This window comes from Psammomys obesus, unplaced genomic scaffold (assembly GCF_907164565.1).
Source record: "Psammomys obesus unplaced genomic scaffold, mPsaObe1.curated_primary_1811, whole genome shotgun sequence".
NCBI classification, from domain to species: Eukaryota; Metazoa; Chordata; class Mammalia; order Rodentia; family Muridae; genus Psammomys; species Psammomys obesus.
In genome coordinates this window covers 394,705-412,058 of record NW_026587382.1, presented here as the reverse complement: position 1 = coordinate 412,058, position 17,354 = coordinate 394,705, and the positions used below count along the sequence as shown (strand labels likewise).

General features: G+C 45.5%; 1 protein-coding gene across 1 annotated transcript in view; it reads left to right on the top strand.

Moving 5' to 3' along the window:
- Window positions 1–4,840: 4,840 nt before the first annotated feature.
- Notch2 (notch receptor 2) overlaps window positions 4,841–17,354 on the top strand; it is a 138,332-nt gene continuing 125,818 nt past the window's right edge. Inside the window, exon 1 of the mRNA XM_055603705.1 lies at window positions 4,841–5,055. Within this exon, the coding sequence (XP_055459680.1) occupies window positions 4,983–5,055 (73 nt within the window). The 5' untranslated portion in view covers window positions 4,841–4,982. The remainder of the gene's footprint in view (window positions 5,056–17,354) is intronic.

The following is a 17,354-nucleotide window of genomic DNA, read 5'->3' as shown; positions in this document are numbered from 1 at the left end:
TCACCCTAAAGTGCTTAGGGAAAGTATAAAGCACTTTCCAAATAGAGGGCATTATTAAAAGAAATCTCACTTGTTATTCCTGTTTCCACCAACATCTTGTTCCACGTGCTTAGATCCTCGTGTGAGATGGTGAGGTGTGTAGGTCAGCTCAGTTGGATCACTGCTAAGACTATCTCAGAATGTATAGTACCTGACTGATTCTGCCTAGGGTTCTCCAAACAGACTCACATCTCTTCACATCCATGTAAAAATACAGGGACACACACGCTTATACAAAAGCACGCACAAAGGCTCAATGGCTTCTGTTTTTTTTTTTTTTTTTTTTTTTTTTTGTTGTTGTTTGTTTTGTTTTCCTGAGACAGGGTTTCTCTGTGTAGCCTTGGATGTCCTGGACTCGATTTTAGCTTTAGTAGACCAGGCCGGCCTCAAACTCACAGAGATCCGCCTAGCTTCTGCCTCCCGGAGCGATGGATCACAGGCGTGCGGCAATGCTCAATGGCTTCTGGAGGAAAGGAAATGCACGTGTTTAGCTGGCAGTGGTGGCACATTTGTAACTACAGCACTTGGAAGTTAGAGCAAGGCTGGAGGACCAGGAGCTTAAAGTCATCGTCATGTTTACTGCTAGCTTGTCTCAGAAGAAAAACCCAATCCTAACCCGAATAAAGCAAAACTAGGTTAAGAAACAACAATACCCCTATCATATATTAATGAGTGGTTCTGCATGTAAGTGCCCTAGAAACTGGGACAAAATAGACAAATGAGATAGCCTCTGCCCTTTTAACTGAAAAGGGCATATCTGCATATTTTAAGTTTTGAATAAAACCAAAGCCATTGATGTCCCTTGTTCATATTTCTGTACTAAAGGACTACGAATTGTGACAGGCTCTGGAGGCAGAGTGTGTTTTCAGATGAAAGTTTGTGGGTCTCCCCCACCCCCTTTATTTTTCTTTTCACCAGTGAAGGTACGGATGATGGAGGATTTACGGCTGCTCTGACTAGTCACAGGACGCCCCGCATGTATGCCTGCCAAACTCTCCTGTAAGGAGGATTTGCTTTGATTAGGAGCTGTCTTCAGGAGAAGAGCAATTCCCAGTTTAGTTACACTGCTCAGTATATTTGGAACTTAGCTTTGCAGACAGGTTTAGGCCTTTCACATCTTCACGCTCCGGCTCAGGGTGTGAGATGCTACCTACCCTGAGCCACCTGGCAGCAGTGAAAGGGATGCAAGCAGTGACATTTAGGCTTCATCTAGGGAAGAGGCCAAGAGGCAAGAGTGCAAGGCCACACCCATGAATCATCCAGGCTACACCCAGCTCTCCCAAAGGCAGTCAGCTGCTGTGAGTCCCACACAGTTTCCCCTTCGAGCTACGCTGATTTCTTGCCTACTTATCTCCTATACTGAACCACCTTTCCCTTCCCTTTGCGAGCCTTTATCTGGAAATGGTGTCCTCCTGCCCCAAGGTGCTGAAGTCACTGCTGATTCTTCAGTGCTGCTCTTGCTTTCTCATTTAGGCAGTTGTTAATCCCAGAAGCTAAGCCCACTTTCCAGCATTCCTACAGTTCCTGCCTAGGTTGTCTCTCCAGTTCAGGGACAAACTCTGCTCTCTCTTGCTTATCTGCTTTCACAGCCACTGCCCTGTCCCTGTGACAGAAGCCTCTAAATGGAGGACGTCCCTGCTCACCTGATTGGTTATTTCTTCATCTGACTGATCATTTGATCCTCTGATTCTTAGCTTATTTATTGGCTTCTTCCTGAAGCTTTCCCTGATTACCTCTAGGCTGAACCCATAACACTCTTGACTGGATTATAGTCCTTTTTACTCATCCCTTTCTAATTCCTTCTTTCATTTATAATATTTATGCATTATTTATCTAGTGCTCACTGGATCATACGCAATAAATTAACACTCCAGCCTGCGCCTGTAATCCCAGCCCTCAGGGAGGCAGAGGCAGGCAGATCTCTGTGAGTTCGAGGCCAGCCTGATCTATAAAGCAAGTCCAGGAGGCTACACAGAGAAACCCTGTCTTAAAAAAAAAAGTTTCACACTCTAACAATTCATCAGAAGTTACACATCATGTCATCCTTTCTATTTATTAAATGTGTGTGTGTGTGTGTGTGCGTGCAAATGGGTGCGTGTGTGTCTGCAGGTGTGCACACATATGTGTTCGTGTATGTAGAGGCCAGAAGATAACCGTGGGGGGTCTTATCAGGCATGCCATCCACCTTTTCGGAGACAGCATCTCTCATTAGCCTAGAGCTCCCTACACTGGCTGCCAGCAAGCTCCAGGGACCATCCTATCTCTGTCTCTCTAATGCTGGGATTAGAAGCACATGCTACCACTCATGGCCTTTTTTTTCTTTTTCTTTTTTTTTTTTAAGATTTAGTTTTTAATATACACACACATAAAATGGGGATTGTGCATAGATATGTGGGTGCCATGAGGCCAGAAGTATTAGGTCCCCTGGAACTAAAGCTAGATGAGGTTGTGAGCCACTTGACGTGGGTGCTAGGAGCCAACCTCTGGTCCAGTGGAAGAGCAGACCCTATTCATAACAGCTAAGCCTCTCCTCCAGTCTTGCGCCTTTTAAGAAAGGGGAGAGCAAACTCAGGTCCTTGTACTTGCAAGGCAGGCACCTAACCCACGGAACTGCTTCCCCAGCCCCGAGAGTTACTTTAAAGCTATTTCCTGGAGGAACACATCCACAGTGATTTCTGGAGCTGCCCTTCAGGGCCGAGTACCTTTACTTTCTTTTATACATACTTTGGCTGTGACAAGTCTGATCTTTGCAGGTTAACTTACAAAAATTATATGCAGCAACTCACTATTTACTGGTAAAACTGTGAGTCAACAAATGAAAGTTAATGTTATATTTCTTTAAACACAGGGCACAAGCAGTGGTTGTGTAGTGATTTTTATTAACTATGCTGTTTCTAAATTTAAATTAAATTTTATTTTATGTGTACGGGAGCTTTGCCTGCATGTATATCTGGAAACATGAGCATGCCTAGTGCCTGTGGGGCATAGGAGAGGGAACTAGATCCCCTGGAACTAGAGTTACAGACTGTTGGGAACCACCGTGGGGGATGTGGGTGCTAGGGATTGAACCCAGGTCCTCCGCAAGAGCAGCAAGTGCTCCTAACTGTTGATCCCCCTCTTTAGCCCTCGGTTATGCTATTTTTGGGAAGAGCTTCTAGGATCCCAATGTGACTGTGGTAATAAGTACTTGCTTATCTCTCCCAAAGTAGTGTGTGTGTGTGTGTGTGTGTGTGTGTGTGTGTGTGTGTGTGTATGTATGTGGCCTATGGCATGTGTGTGTACGGTGTATTGTATGTGTGTGGTATGTGGTATATGTTATGATGTATGTGTGCATAGTGTATATGTGTATATGTGGAGGTCAGAGGACATCAGATATCCTTCTAGCGCCTTAGTCCCTTGAGAAGGGAGGTGGTCTTTTACTGAACCTGGGACTAGGCTACCAGCCAGGAAGTCCCCGAGATCCTCTTAACTCCACCTCCTCTAGCTGTTTCAGGAGTGTGCACAGTCAAACCTGGCTTTTAACTCGAGTGTTGAGGATTTGACCTAAGGTCCTTGTGTTTGCGAGCACTCTTACTCCCTAGAACACCTATTACAAGGCAGTTTCAATGTTCCCACCCTTTTGCGCTGCTGTGTGGTATGATGCATTTTTGTTTACCATCTACTTTGTGATAGATAGAAGCTGGTGATGAAGGCCATGGTCCTTGGCCATAAAGACTTTCCAGTACAGTTAAGACAGGGATAGAAACAGTTCTGTGTGGCTCATGCAGTTTGTTGTAATTGCTAATTTTGTCTACTCTATAAACCAATTTATACCCAGACCAGATCACAACCTCTACTTTCTTGAACTTTGGAAATAACCACGTTTAGGCTAATAGCCATTTTTTTTTTCCTGTGTTTAAAAACCTGTGTACACAAACATTTGTAAGAAATGTTTACCGTTATTTTGAAAAAATTATCTGTAAATGGTATTCTTAGAGTCCCCTCTGAAATTTGTGTTTTCATCACCATTTTGGCTTTAAGGTTGATGTATATGAGGATGGTATTTTCAATTGTTGTATTGTACTTCACTTATAATTACACATTATTCATCTAGTTCCCAAGGGTGGGGCCTTTAGGTTACTCTCAACTCGCAGCTATTAATAGGTTACAAAGAGTATTCCTGGCTCTTCTTTCCATTTTCTACACCTTCCATTGGCGTTTCAAGCTCCTGCTGTCAAGATACCGGTCCGATGGGAGCCTCCCCTAAATTCTCCAAGGCCCCTAGAGTGGATGATTCCAGTGTCTGGAACACTTTGCTACACAAAACTCCCTAAATGAACTAAAGATGGATGGATGAACGAACCAACGAACGAACCAACGGATGTCCAGAGCATCTCAAGGAATGTCCTCGTGACTGGCCTTTGCCTCCTGCCCTCCCTTGACAGCCCCTGTTTCTGCTCTCCCGCATTCCTCTCACCAGCCAAGGAGTGTGTGGGTGTACGGGACATGAGGTCTGCCTCTCCCTACAAGTTCAGAATCCCAGCAAATCCCAGCGTTTGATGTTGGGTGCTTCAGCCGCCCCCTTCTTCGAGCTCAGCGGGGCGGGCCGGGCTGACCGGGCGGGCCGGCTGCTGCTCGCTCAGATCCCTCCGCGCGCAAGCCGCCGGCGCTTCTTTCTGCGGGAAACCCCTGGGCGCGCGGCGGCGGCGGGGGCGGAGCCGCGCGGTGGGAGGAGGCCGAGGCGGAAGGACACGCGATCCGCCCAGCCGCGCCGCGCCGCGCAGCGCAGCCAGAAACTTTTCAGCCAAACTTCGGGCGGCGGCCTGGCTGCGCGGAGTGCAGGGGCGGCGCAGCGGGAGCTCCGGGACCTGGCGAGCCGCGGGAGCAGGGCAGCGCGCGCGAGAGCGGGGCTCCGGGTTGGATCCCGCTCCCCATGCGGATCTGCGCTGGCGGCGGCCTCGAAGATGCCCGCTCTGCGTCCCGCCGCGCTGCGGGCGCTGCTGTGGCTCTGGCTCTGCGGCGCGGGCCCCGCGCACGGTGAGTACCGGGCGCCCGGCACGCCATCCCTCTGCCTCTGCGCTCCGGGGGCTGCGCCTAAGCTGCCTCGCCCGGGCCTCGAGTCTCGGCGTCGCCCAGCGTCCCCGGTTCCGCGTTTGCGGGGTTCCCGGGCGAGCAGCTCGCGGGCCGAGGGTGGCAGGGGCTTGCTGGAGCTCCCGGCTTTTGACACCCGGGACCGTTCCGTCCGTCCCGAGGAGGAGGAGTTGGGCGTAGGGCTCAGGTCTTGGAGAGAGGTGGAGGCAGCTGTGGGGGACTGGTGTGGCAGCGTGCTGAGCCACATGATTGAAAATCTCAACTGCTGTTATTCTTTCCGAGGCGCGGAGCTCTGCCGTGGTTCCAGTGTGCGTCCAGCCCCAGGAATGTGGTGTGACGATCCCCAACTCCTCCAACCTGGCAGCAGCTTGTTACTCTTTTGGCACCGTTGGGGGTGGGGCAGGGGCAGGCGAAGGAAAAGTGGAGACGTTGGTTGATCCAGAGTGCTTGCTTAGAAGGGCTCGTTAAGGTTGGATATTCCAAATGTGCAGCCTCGCTAACACGGTGGGAGCCAGGAAAGGAAATCGCATCATATTTTACCCACCCCACCCACATCTTTAGATTTTAACGTTTCTTTGGAATGTTGTGTAGAAAGAACTTGGGCTCCGGAGCCCAGCTCTGTAATCCTGGATTCAAATCTTCTGTATTAACTCACCAATAAAACGGGGATGAAATTACCCAGCTAATAGGATTAATTAAAAGAATGTGTATATTAAACCCGTAGCGCTTAAAAGATGTTCAGAAAAGTCTTTTCAGGGCAGGGGCAGCGTGTTATTCTTTCTGAAGTCTGTGCTTCCAGTGGGGGTGTATCTTGTACACGTCTGTTGAACTGGAAGGGTCCCACTTTGCTCAAGAAGAGTTAACTTTTTACCAAAAAAGAAAAAAAACCTAGTACTTTTTTTTTTTTTTCAGAGAAAGGATGAGTTTCGGAAAAATACAGTCTTTGTTCATTGAAACAGGCAGCTGACATGCCAATCGCAGATGCTTCGAGGAGGACTCGGTTATTTATCACCTGCAAACAGTTTTGGTTGTTCAGCACCAACCAGATACTTTTTGGGAAGTTCAAGTGTCTTTTATTTGAGGCTTTGTGAGATTGAGCGGTTTCAGAAACTTTTACTAAAGGTTAAAGATGGCATTTTTGCCCTTTGAGTGAAGCTGTTAGCCCTAAGTGTAGATTTAGGGTAAGGAGGAGTATAATTAGTGTGATTTTTTTTTCCCCCCCTGAGGATTACAATCTTTGGTCCACCATGACTTATTTTACTTAGTAAATAACTTTACTCTTAATGATCTGTGTCTTTTCCCTCATGAAATAGGATTATAAGCCTATTTTTGTTGTTGTTGTTGTTGAGCACTGCAGTAAAATGATCTGAAAACGTTAAGTGCTAACACTGATGCCAGAAATGTGGTGATGCTGGCCCATGAGCCTCTTTCCTTGTTGAACCCCTTGAACATTGCTGTCACTGATTGTCATTGGAGGCTGGGAGGAAGACACTCATATTGAGTTTTACTCCACTTGGCCCAAATAATAGGATTTAGATATTTTGGGGTTTGGACAGGTGTTTTTAGATACTAAACTGTTGTCATAAAAGAGATTAAAGAACCCGTTGTTGGTGCAAATCTTAAAGCTTTCCCAGAGTCTAGCAGGGAGTCTTCCTAATCTATTATGGTGTGTTTGGCCAAGGTACCAATTATAACTCTGCCTCCCTAACTTTTGAGTGTTCTCATGTTTGGCTTGTGGCCAGTTGTTAATTTAAACATCACTGTTTTCTAAGGCAAGGAGTGGTCAACCCATCTGTCCGATTGTCTGAACGGCTGTCCTGGATCACCCCTTTCTTCTGGCTTACTTTTTATACTTCTGGTTCTCTTTGCTCTGCAGTGGAAGTGACTCCCTGGTTTTACTGTCACCTAAACACTTTCTCATCTGAATTCCTACCATGAGAGACCAAGGTTTTTTTCCTTTGGGGTAGAGATAAAATTTACCTTAAAACTATTTCCCATTTTTCTTTCTTGGAAGGGGGGGCCAGCGATTGGTTGCAGGATTTCTTGTGTTCTGAGGTTTGAACACTATTTAGCACCATTTTGTTGGTGTCTCTTTTCTGCCTCCTGCCTTGGCTCAGCTCGGTTGTCCCTGATTTCAGGTCACAGGACACAGAATGTTTAATGCAGTGGGATCTGCATGGGTGCTTGAGAGCAACCTTACACTACATTTTAAAAATATCACACCCACAGACATTTTATTTTGACCACAAAATTTGCATTGATCTAGTTCCCACTCTCTGCCATTCCCGGTGACCCCCTCCCTGCCCCTTCCATTGTGGTGGAACTGAACTACCGTAGACCCACACAGGTGGCTCTTGTGGCTCAGCACCCTGGCAGTCTGGCACAGTAGGCCTTAGAATCTGTACTTAAAAAAAAAAAAACAACAAAAAAACCAAAAACAAAACAAAACAAAAAAAGGCTTGCAAATGATTCTGACACAGTGACCTGATGGGGCAGTCACTAATTAATTCCACTTTATCTGCCCTCAAGAGGTCTGTGAGATCTTGCCTTAAATCTTGCCTTTAATAATTTCCACATTGAACCCAGCTTTAACCAGCCATTCCAGTGATTGACCCTTCTGACTCTCAAGGAATTCAGAAGTCCCTGACACAAAAGCTGTAGACTATAATTTGTTCCTTCTTGGGCACAACTGCCTCCTTAAAAAGGCTTTATGTGTTTGATATCACGCCCTGTCCCCCTCTCTGTCACAGATTCTTCTTCAAATATACACATGTCTAACTCTTGGATTTTTAATAGATTTTTTCAGAATTTTATGTGTATGTACATATACATACACACACATCTAATTTGTGATTAGGCATGATTTGGATGAGAATGTATTTACAGTCCATATGTAATTCTTTCCTTTCTTGATAACTCTGTCTGGATGTCTCATTGATTTGTTTCCTGCCTTCCCTCACTTTCTGGGTTCTCCTGCTCATGTCTTTTCTTTCTTTCCAAACGACTTGAAACCCCAGACTTCTCCCATCTTGCACTCTCTCTCTGCACCAGCCCACTGTATGTGTAGTATTTTGGACAGGCCACTAAGCCGGGAGCCAGAAGTCTCCTCCAGGCCTGTTATTAATTGATTTGGTGACCTTGCAGGGAGCCCATGCTTTGATAGTCTGCTTTCTCGTGGACTTTGTCACTGATCACAGGGCCAGTTACAGACTTGTGACTAGAATTTCTTTAAGGCCAGAGGTCTAGCGCCTGTACACCCTCTGTACTGCTTCAGTTCATGCACACATGGACTTATGCACACACCAACACATCTTCAAGTCCTTATTGTTAGTGTGTGCTTGAGGGAAAGAGTTGTGCCTTTGCATTTATGTGTGTGTTCTGGCGCCCACACCTCTATTCCTCTACCTGGTATGGTACCTTGGCATCTCATTGGCACCCCTTAAAGACTTGCTCATTTGAACAAATAACTTGAGTCCCCTCCCCCTTTTTTAAATTGTAGACCACCAGTGGTCCTCCTGGGTGACTTTTAAATGGTGTTTGCAAGAATCTTTGGTTACCTTACATTTGGGGAAAGCCCACAATGTTCCTTTTCCCAGATGTTTTATTTGACCTGCCATTTTGACTGTGTGTGTGTGTCTTTCTCTTTTTCTTTTTTTGTTTTCTTCTGTTTCTGCTCACTTTTGCTGCTGAGTTTGGACTCTCACTGGGAGGCTATGGCATGCACTCTTTCCTCATCCTCTCCTGTTCACCAAGGCGGCACTCACTGATTCAACTCACGATAGAAGTCATTCATTTGGGGAACAGCTTGGGATCATTTTTGGAATAATATATTTTTCTTTGGAGTTAGGCTTGTTTTGATGTTTTGTGTTTTAAACTTGACATTGCAGTTCTGTACCAGACTAATAGCATTACAATTTTAGTAGTGTGTCTGTGTATTTATTCTTTAATAATATATATATATATATATATATATATATATACTATATATATTTAGTAGTAGTTTTTCTGAGATGTCACTACAAAACCAGATTGAACCAAACAACAGTAACAACAAAATAACCCTCCCTCCACCCCCACACACAGAGGACAAGACATGATGAAAAAATATTTGAGACAACCACATGTGCTTGGTCCTTGACACAGATCCTACTCCTGTGCCACACACGACCCTCTGCTGTCATACAGGACATTCACAGTGTGTGCCAAGCGTGCAGAGCCATCTGAGCAGGTCTTGGTTGAGCATCTGTGGCTTCCTTCCCCAGGGCTCCTTGTGGGACAGCAGCTGGTGCGTCGGGTGTCTCCACTAGTTATAAGCTCAGTGTGTCTGCAGACTTATACAGCCTTGTGCCTTTTGAGACAGGGCTGGCTTTGAACTCTTGGTCCTCCTGTGTTAGCCTCTGGAGTGTGCACCATCACCTCGCACCTGGCTTTGTGCTAACCCCTGTTTTTACTTAAAGGATGGGTCGAGTCTTCCTCTTTGTTGTGTGTGCTTCTGTGCCTCCCATGCTAGAGATGCCCCCCAAGAGATTTGATCTCTTGACACCCTGGCAAAAGGGCAGTAGACTTGTGTCTCCTGTCAAGAGGGAGCAGTTTCTCCCCTCTTTTGATTTCCACTCATTGGCAGCATCTCTGGATTTTGTAGATAAGAGTCCTGAGCTTTGTGTGGGTGGCCGTGTACCCTTCACTGAAGTGACACCCACTTGTCCATAAAAGGAGGGGAACTTTCGAAGAACATTATGTTCTGTCTGGAATGGCTGTTCAGGTGAACTGCCTTAGCCCTGTGTCTTCTTCATACCTCCTTTCCCAGGTAGGCCCGCGAGGGAGGAAAGAATTTGTCCAGCAGTTTCCCTGGTTCTTGTTATGAAAGGAACATATGATTATCTTGGGTAGTCTGACTCAGTGGGTCTAGAGTTGTGTCTGGGAATTTGTATGTTGTAGTACTTGTTAAATTAGGGGCTGGAAGATGGCTCTGGAGGTAGGGTACCTGGTGCACAGGCAAGTGGGCTTGAGTTTGGGTTCTCAGCACCCACATAATAAGCAGCTGTGGTGGTCTACACTTGTAATTCCAAAGCTGGGAGGACACAGACAGGATCCTGGGGGTGTGCTGGCTAGTTAGTCCAGCTGCAGCAATGAACTCTAGATTCAGTGAGAGATCCTTTCTCAAAAAGTAAGGTAGATGGGGCTGGAGGGGTGACAGATCAGGGGTTGTGAGTACTTGCTTGTCTTCCAAAGGACATGAGTTCGGTTCCCAGCACCTGTCTCAGGTGGCTTATAACTTCTCCAGTTCCGGGGGAATCTGATGCCAGTTTCTGGCTTCTGTGGGCACTGACACACATCCGACATACACTCATACAAACATACACATAAACATAACTATATCTTTTTCAGTGACAGCTTGGAAAGGAGGATGCTACTCTGCTTTCACTGTAAGGCTAGTACAGTTGTCTTGCTTCTTTAAAAAGGCAATCTGTGGAGTATCACATGCTTTAGGACTGATGTATGTATCACATGTATCTTTGGAGGCCGTCTCCCTCCCTCCATCAGTGTTAGGGAGATACCGGAATGCACAGACTTTTACGGGCAGTACTGTCTTCAGCCAGTGTGATTGACACTTCCTTGGAAGATATCTGTTTTGTTAACCTATGGACGAATAGCTGGTGGCAACGGTTTTCCTCGAATGGGTCAGCATAAAGAAGGATAAAGACAGCTGACTTCAGGCAATCTAGAATTTTTGAGAGAGCATCTTCTTCTGTAGCCCATATTGTTCTGGAAGTTACTGTGTATTCCAGGCTGGCCTTGAACTTACAGTGATCTTTGGGCCTTAGTGTTGGACTTAGAAGAACAAGCCATCATTTTGGTGGCAGTACTGATTTGGGGTGGGTTGGAATGTTCTGACACACGGAGGGGAAAAGAATAATGGAAGTGTTGAAGGCCCCTTGAACAGAACATTCTCCAAGCATGGACCAGGATTGTCGTTTTACCATGGCTCGTCACATTATGGCCTTTTGATGGGAAGAAGGAAGTGGCTTTAGAAGCAGTCGGGTGTCCTTTGGGCTCTGGTAGGTAGGTCAGGCAGCACAGTGTTCCCTGGCAGTGGCTGTCACCCTGCCCCCCCTTTTCCTTTTTGAAGGGATTATTACCTACATGGCAGTTAGCATTATGACCTTCAAAAGAAGAATGAAACAGAGAGAGGGGTTATGAGAGCTAGAGTGAGCAGTGATGGTGTTCCTTCATTTTTATTGTTGTGTTTGGCCAATGTATTCAAAGAACTCAGAGTTACTGCTCAGCTGCCAGCAACCTGTAGAAGGAAATGACTTGAAGACCAGAAACCGCCCTGGGTTGGCCCCTGGGGAACTGGGTTCCAGTGTACTGGAAGAGGGACTCAGGCCCTCAGTGCCTGGCTGGAAGACCAAAGGCGCCCAGCTCAGCCATCGAATTGGCCTGCAGTTCAAGGGGGCCAGAGACATTTGTATACAGTCTTCTGGTGGCTGTGGGCTCTAAGATTGGTGCTGTGTTTGGGATTTGGGTGTGCCACCAGTCTTAATTTGTGTTTCCCTTGGCATCTTGTGGCAAGCAGTGCAGGGAAATTTAGTCTTCAGGTGTGCGTGGGAATGGTACCCAAAGTGGAAGTTAGGCTCCTGCTCCCAGGACCGATACCGTCACTGAGGCGAGACAGAGGGGTACATGGCGGGTAGTATAAAAAGCCATCTAGCCATTTCTCTGCACTCCCTAAACGCAGTGTCCTGCAGTCTGGGTGACTAAGAGCAGTGGGGCTCCAGGGGAGCACACTTCAGGGCCCGCCGCTTAACTAGAGAACGGCAGCCCCTGCTCCCTCAACCTGAGGGGGTTTCTCTGCTATTCTGCCCAGTCTGCTATTTTCTTTTCTCTGTTGTAACAGAAAAAAAAATAAACTTGACTTGGGAAGAAGACAAAGACCCCCTTTGTCTGGTGGGGGTGTGAATATAAAGTTGGCACACGTTGTGGCGGCTATTAGCGGGTTTGTGGTGAGAGAGCACTTCGTCCACAGCCCTGCATGGCAGGCCTGCTACAGAACACGTTAGGGTGGAAACTGTCTTCCTTGGAAGCCCCAGTTCTCAGCGGCAGTGGCTGAAAGAGCTTCTCATCACAGGCATGGGGAGTGTGTGGTGTGGACACACCCAGAGTCACTGCTGCAGGTGGCATTGATTAATCACACTGACATAGCCCTCACCCTGTTTGACGTGTCCTAGCAAAGCCCCGTTCTGCCAGCTCCTCAAACACTTATGTGGTACCATTAGAGATTGAACAAGGTCTTGGCAGTTGCAGGGCTGGTCATTCCACTGTACTTTGGCCCTCTAGAAATTTAGGCCAGTCACCATGGCTGAGTGGATGCCTTTGGTCTTTTGACCAGGAGCAGAGGGCCTGTGTCCATCTTCCAGTGGACTGAAGCCCAATGCCCTGGAGGCCTGCCTAGAGAGGTTTCTGGTCTCCAAGTCAGTTCCTTCTATGGGTAGTAATGCTAGGTTCTTCGAATATATCAGACAGACATCGTGCCAGGATGGACTCATTGCCACACAAAGACAGGTTGGGTGTGTGGTGTTGCAGAACCTGTTTCTGGGGTAAGAGTAACTCTCCCACTCATAGACATGTTTATTCATATGAAGAAAGTATGTGTGTTTTGTGAGGTAAGGAAAACACGACGAGAGTATTTTGATTGGAGTCAGATATTGTCTCCTTAATAATAGGTCTTCATTTAACAAATAGCACCCCCTTTAAATACAGCTTTGCTTGCCAGATAAGGTGTTGAACACACAGCTGTGATTGTGTTCTAAAGTATACTGCCCTTTTCGGAGGCAGGTGCATTTTTAAATTGTGTGGTTTGCTTCGTTCTCATTTTGTCTTCTCCTCCCTTCACGCCTTCTCCTTCCTCTCTGTGAGAAGATTCTGGATAGTGTTTAGGTCACAAGCATTTCTGGTCATGTTCCTAGCAGGGGAAATCATGTCTGTTGGCACACTCACTCAGTGCCCCGGTAAGAATAATTGACCCCTGTCTACTCAGGTGGTGTTGATGGGTTAACTCCTGAGGAGGGGAGGAGAGAAGCTGCTGGGAGCCTTTTGTTTTTCTCTCCTCTCAGATACATTTGTTTGGAAAATAGCAAGTCTCATTGAGGTTGGAGGACATGCTGTCTTGCTTATTCATTTTTATATGTTTTTCTTTGCAGTGAACGTGGCTCTTTATTCCCTGGCTCTTCTCTTCTTTAAGCAGGACACATTAAAGATATTTACTTTCTTGCAACATTTAAGACACTTCCAAATCTTTATGGGGTTTAAAGGAAAAAGGCCATATGGTGTGCCTAACCCAGGTTTTTGTCATTATGTTGCTATTTAAAGCAAGTAGGGGCTGAGTTGGGTAGCCCTTAACTAATTCTAACATGCTGGAGTCAGGAGCAGGAGGATTGCTGTACGCACAGTGCAGTCAGAGTAACATAGGGAAGACAGGCCTGTCACCCCAAAAATAAAGCAAGTAATCACTTAGAGTCCTTGCAGCAAACTTCCTAACCATTAAGGAAAATGGTTGTAACTAAAAACAAACATTGTAACAGTTTTGCTCAGGTAGGTTTACATAGCAACAGATTTCTTCCTTATGTTTACACATAATTAACTCATATTTATACTGTGTGGATTTTCCCTGGCACCTTTACAAGATTTTGTGTGTATATGTGATTTTAAGAGTAGTTACATTTAGAACTCTTTAGGTGTATGTGAGGAATCAGAAAAATGCCATCATACCACTGTTACCATTTTGGTATTCAGATATGTGTATTGTTAAGTCGTTTTTTCCCCCCACCTTTCAATTTTAAAAGGTACTATACATTTAAAAGTTACTGTACATTTTAAGAGATATATACATTCACTACACAAGCAGTTTTCTGTTTAAAGTGTTGTCATAAATTTGATTCCAGTGATTAAATAATACTATAAAGGAAGGATAGGCTCATATGTTTTGATCTCTCCTTTGCCTGAAAATTTTGTTGGATCCAACATCTCTCCTCCATCCCATGTACAGTTAAGAATCATCTGCACACAGGAGGAAGCTTTATTTTTTGGGATTCCAGCAATTTCTATATCTAAAATGTGAGAGAAAATTAACATCGCCAATAATCACATTATCTCTAAGCGAAACTTGTGGTTAACATTTTGATGGTTCACAGTGAGTGCTTTTCCCATTTTCAGTGTCTATTTCAAAAGTTTAATTGGAATTTTAGCACAGTTTTATCATCTCCTGTACCACTGAAAATAATATGAACATTTCTTCCATGTATATAAATATCCTTTAAGAATATCGCTTCAGAGGCTACATACTATACTATCTTAGGGTCTACTATTCTTCGTTTTTGTGGAAATCCATCCTTAGTTTCCAGGTATCATAAGTATCAAGAATGCAGTGGTGACTATTCTCGTAGGGACTGGCTCAGAGCACTGGCTGCTCCTCCAGAGCCCCAGCACCCACCTCGGGTGGCTCACAAACATCTGTAGCTCTAGTTCCAAGAGTTTCAGTACCTCCTGGCCTCTGTGGGCCCTGCACATACCTGCTGTACAGATTCATGGAGGTACAACACTCATACACATAAAATAAAAACAAATCTTTAAAAGAAGAATCCCTTGTTTTCTACTCAAATCCTGAAGCTTTTAAGAGACCCTGGTGTGTTTCTTTTCATAGTTTGATCTAGTCACACTTTTATTAGCACAGTATGAGGCTGTCAATGCTCTCAGCCATTGCCAGCACTAGGTTTCGTTTGAGTAAGTCTTTATTACCTGGTAAATGGTGAATCCTGCCTCATCTCTTGCTGCCTCTTTTATTAGAGCAGCGTAGTTGAAAAAAAAAAAAACACAGCTCAGTGAACATTTATAATGCCTCTTCTTCCTTCTGTTTATTTGTTTGTTTATTCAACTGTGTCTTACCCATGAATGTTTTCCATATATCTGAACTGGAAAAGCTCTTCAAGTATTAAAGGCCTTGGTCCTTTATCTGCTTTAGACATGTGACAGTATGCCTGGCAATTTACAGGGCTGGGGTACAGCGTGGTGGAGCACATGGCTAGTATGTATGAAGCCCTGGGTTCAAGGTCTAGCACCAAAGCTAGTCTGCCAAACCAAAAACTGCTCTCACCCTGTCCCCTGCCCCTCTCAGTACAACACAAAGACCCAGATAAGCAAAACGAAAAATGCACGCAGTACCAAATGTGCTCTAAGTAATTTTCCTTTGCGAAATTAATTCTAAAGGACTTGGTCAACCTTTTACATTTTTATCTTTTGAGACAGGGTCTTACCAAGTAGCTCCGGCTGGCCTAGAACTCGGAGATATTCTTTGGCCTTGCTGGGATTAAAGCTGTGTGCTGTTTTAACTTGGACAATTTTTAAAATACATATGTTAAGTAGTAGTATAGCTACTTTAAAGTTCATTTTTGGTGTTGTTGTTTAGTTCTGATTTTTGAGACAGGGTCTCATGTAGCTCAGGCTGGCCTCAAACTCACTGCTAAGTGGAAGCCAGCTTTGAACACTGGATCCGCCTGTCTCCATCTCCCTAGAGGTGGGATTATAAGCATGCAGTACCATTCCCTCGCTTGGTGCTTTACCATCGGATCTGACTTTACCATATAACAGCATGTTGTTAGTTATATGCATGAAGGAAATGTATATTTATTCTAATACCGGAGGCAAAAAAAAAAAAAAAGACGACCTTGGAGGCAAATGGTCTGTTGCTCCACTAATGTCCTGTCTTTCTGACTCTCCAAATATTCGGGGCGTATACTGCTCTTAAAGGCATCCTGCCTGCCACTCACTGCTAATTCTCACACTTTGACCTAATGGGTAAGCCTGGGCAGTGGTCAGGGCAGACACCAGGATGGCTAAGATTCCCTTCCTTCTACCCTCACCAAATCGATTAGCTGTGGGACGGAATGGGCTGAAGCAGCCTGTTGTTTTGGCACCCTGTGGACACCACCTGTTTCTTGCATTTCTCCTTCCAGCCTCCCACTGCCCTGGTGCAGAGCTGTGCGCACAGTGGGGTCAGCGATCGGTGTTGCTGCTGAAGAATGTTGCAAGAAAGAAGGGTAGATTGCTTTTTGCAAGCTTGCGTGTTCTTAAGACACCCCACTGCTTTTGACATGGAGTGCTCCAGCTGAATGGCTCCGTGCTGAAGCCTGGCTGCTCTCAAGTGTTTGGTGCAGAGTAATTTTAGGCTGTATGAATGCTAAAGTGTCACTGGAATTTACTGGGCTGGTTGTTTGCCAGCAATTACCATATTTAGCATGAGGAGACCTGGGGAATGAGGACATTTCTGACCAACCAAAGAAGGAAACTCTGAAGGACTGCAACTTTTTTCTTTTTCTTTCTTTCTCCCCCCCCCCCCCCCATTTTAATGAGGTAGTTAGGAGAATGCCATCCGGGCTTGGGACTCTAATTTGTGACAACTGGGCTTTGTTTTTGTGCCCCTACCACATAATTAATTAATGGATGGGCAAAGAGATTTGATAGTGAAATTCTTTCTCACCCTGAAGTCCAGTTCTGTCTTTGGGAGGAAGTAGAGAATTATCACGCCTGGTTCCTCACTTACTGCTCAGCCAGCAGGTGAGGCTGCGCATTGCATAGGCTGCTGGATATGCGGTCCCACCTTTCTCCTTTAAGATGTGCTGGGTTTCGGCTTTGACCTGGCCTGGATTTGTTTTGGCCTAGCCCTCGTCTCCACCCTGTATTTGGAGCCATCAGCCTTCCTGCTGTGGCTTCACTTTACTCTGCCTCAGTTTTTCCATTTACAACATGAGCTAGTAATGCAATGACCAGCAAATGCAACTAACATAAACATTATTTTTATAAAGTAAGACAACTTCCAACGTCAATACAGCCCTGTCTAGTTCAAAGAACCCCTCACAGCAGTTGCTCCTTTAATCCCCACAAAACTTTGCTTCCAAGGGGTCAGGTGGCTTTGCACTTGTGCCCTGTTGTTTATTCCTAGAGCAGGACAGGCACTTAAACTTACGTCGTCATTGTTATTTTATTGTTAGTTTTCTAAAAAACAAGTTTGTTGTACTTTTACTATGTAGCATCATTCCTATAAGGCTTTATAGTATTTCCTCATTGTATCACACGACTGTTCTTTGGGGTAGACAGTATTTGCTTGCATTATAGGTTAAGGAGTTTGGAGTCCAGAATGCTAGTGAGAATCAGTGAGGCATTAGGCTGCATTCAGAGCCCCACCAGGACCT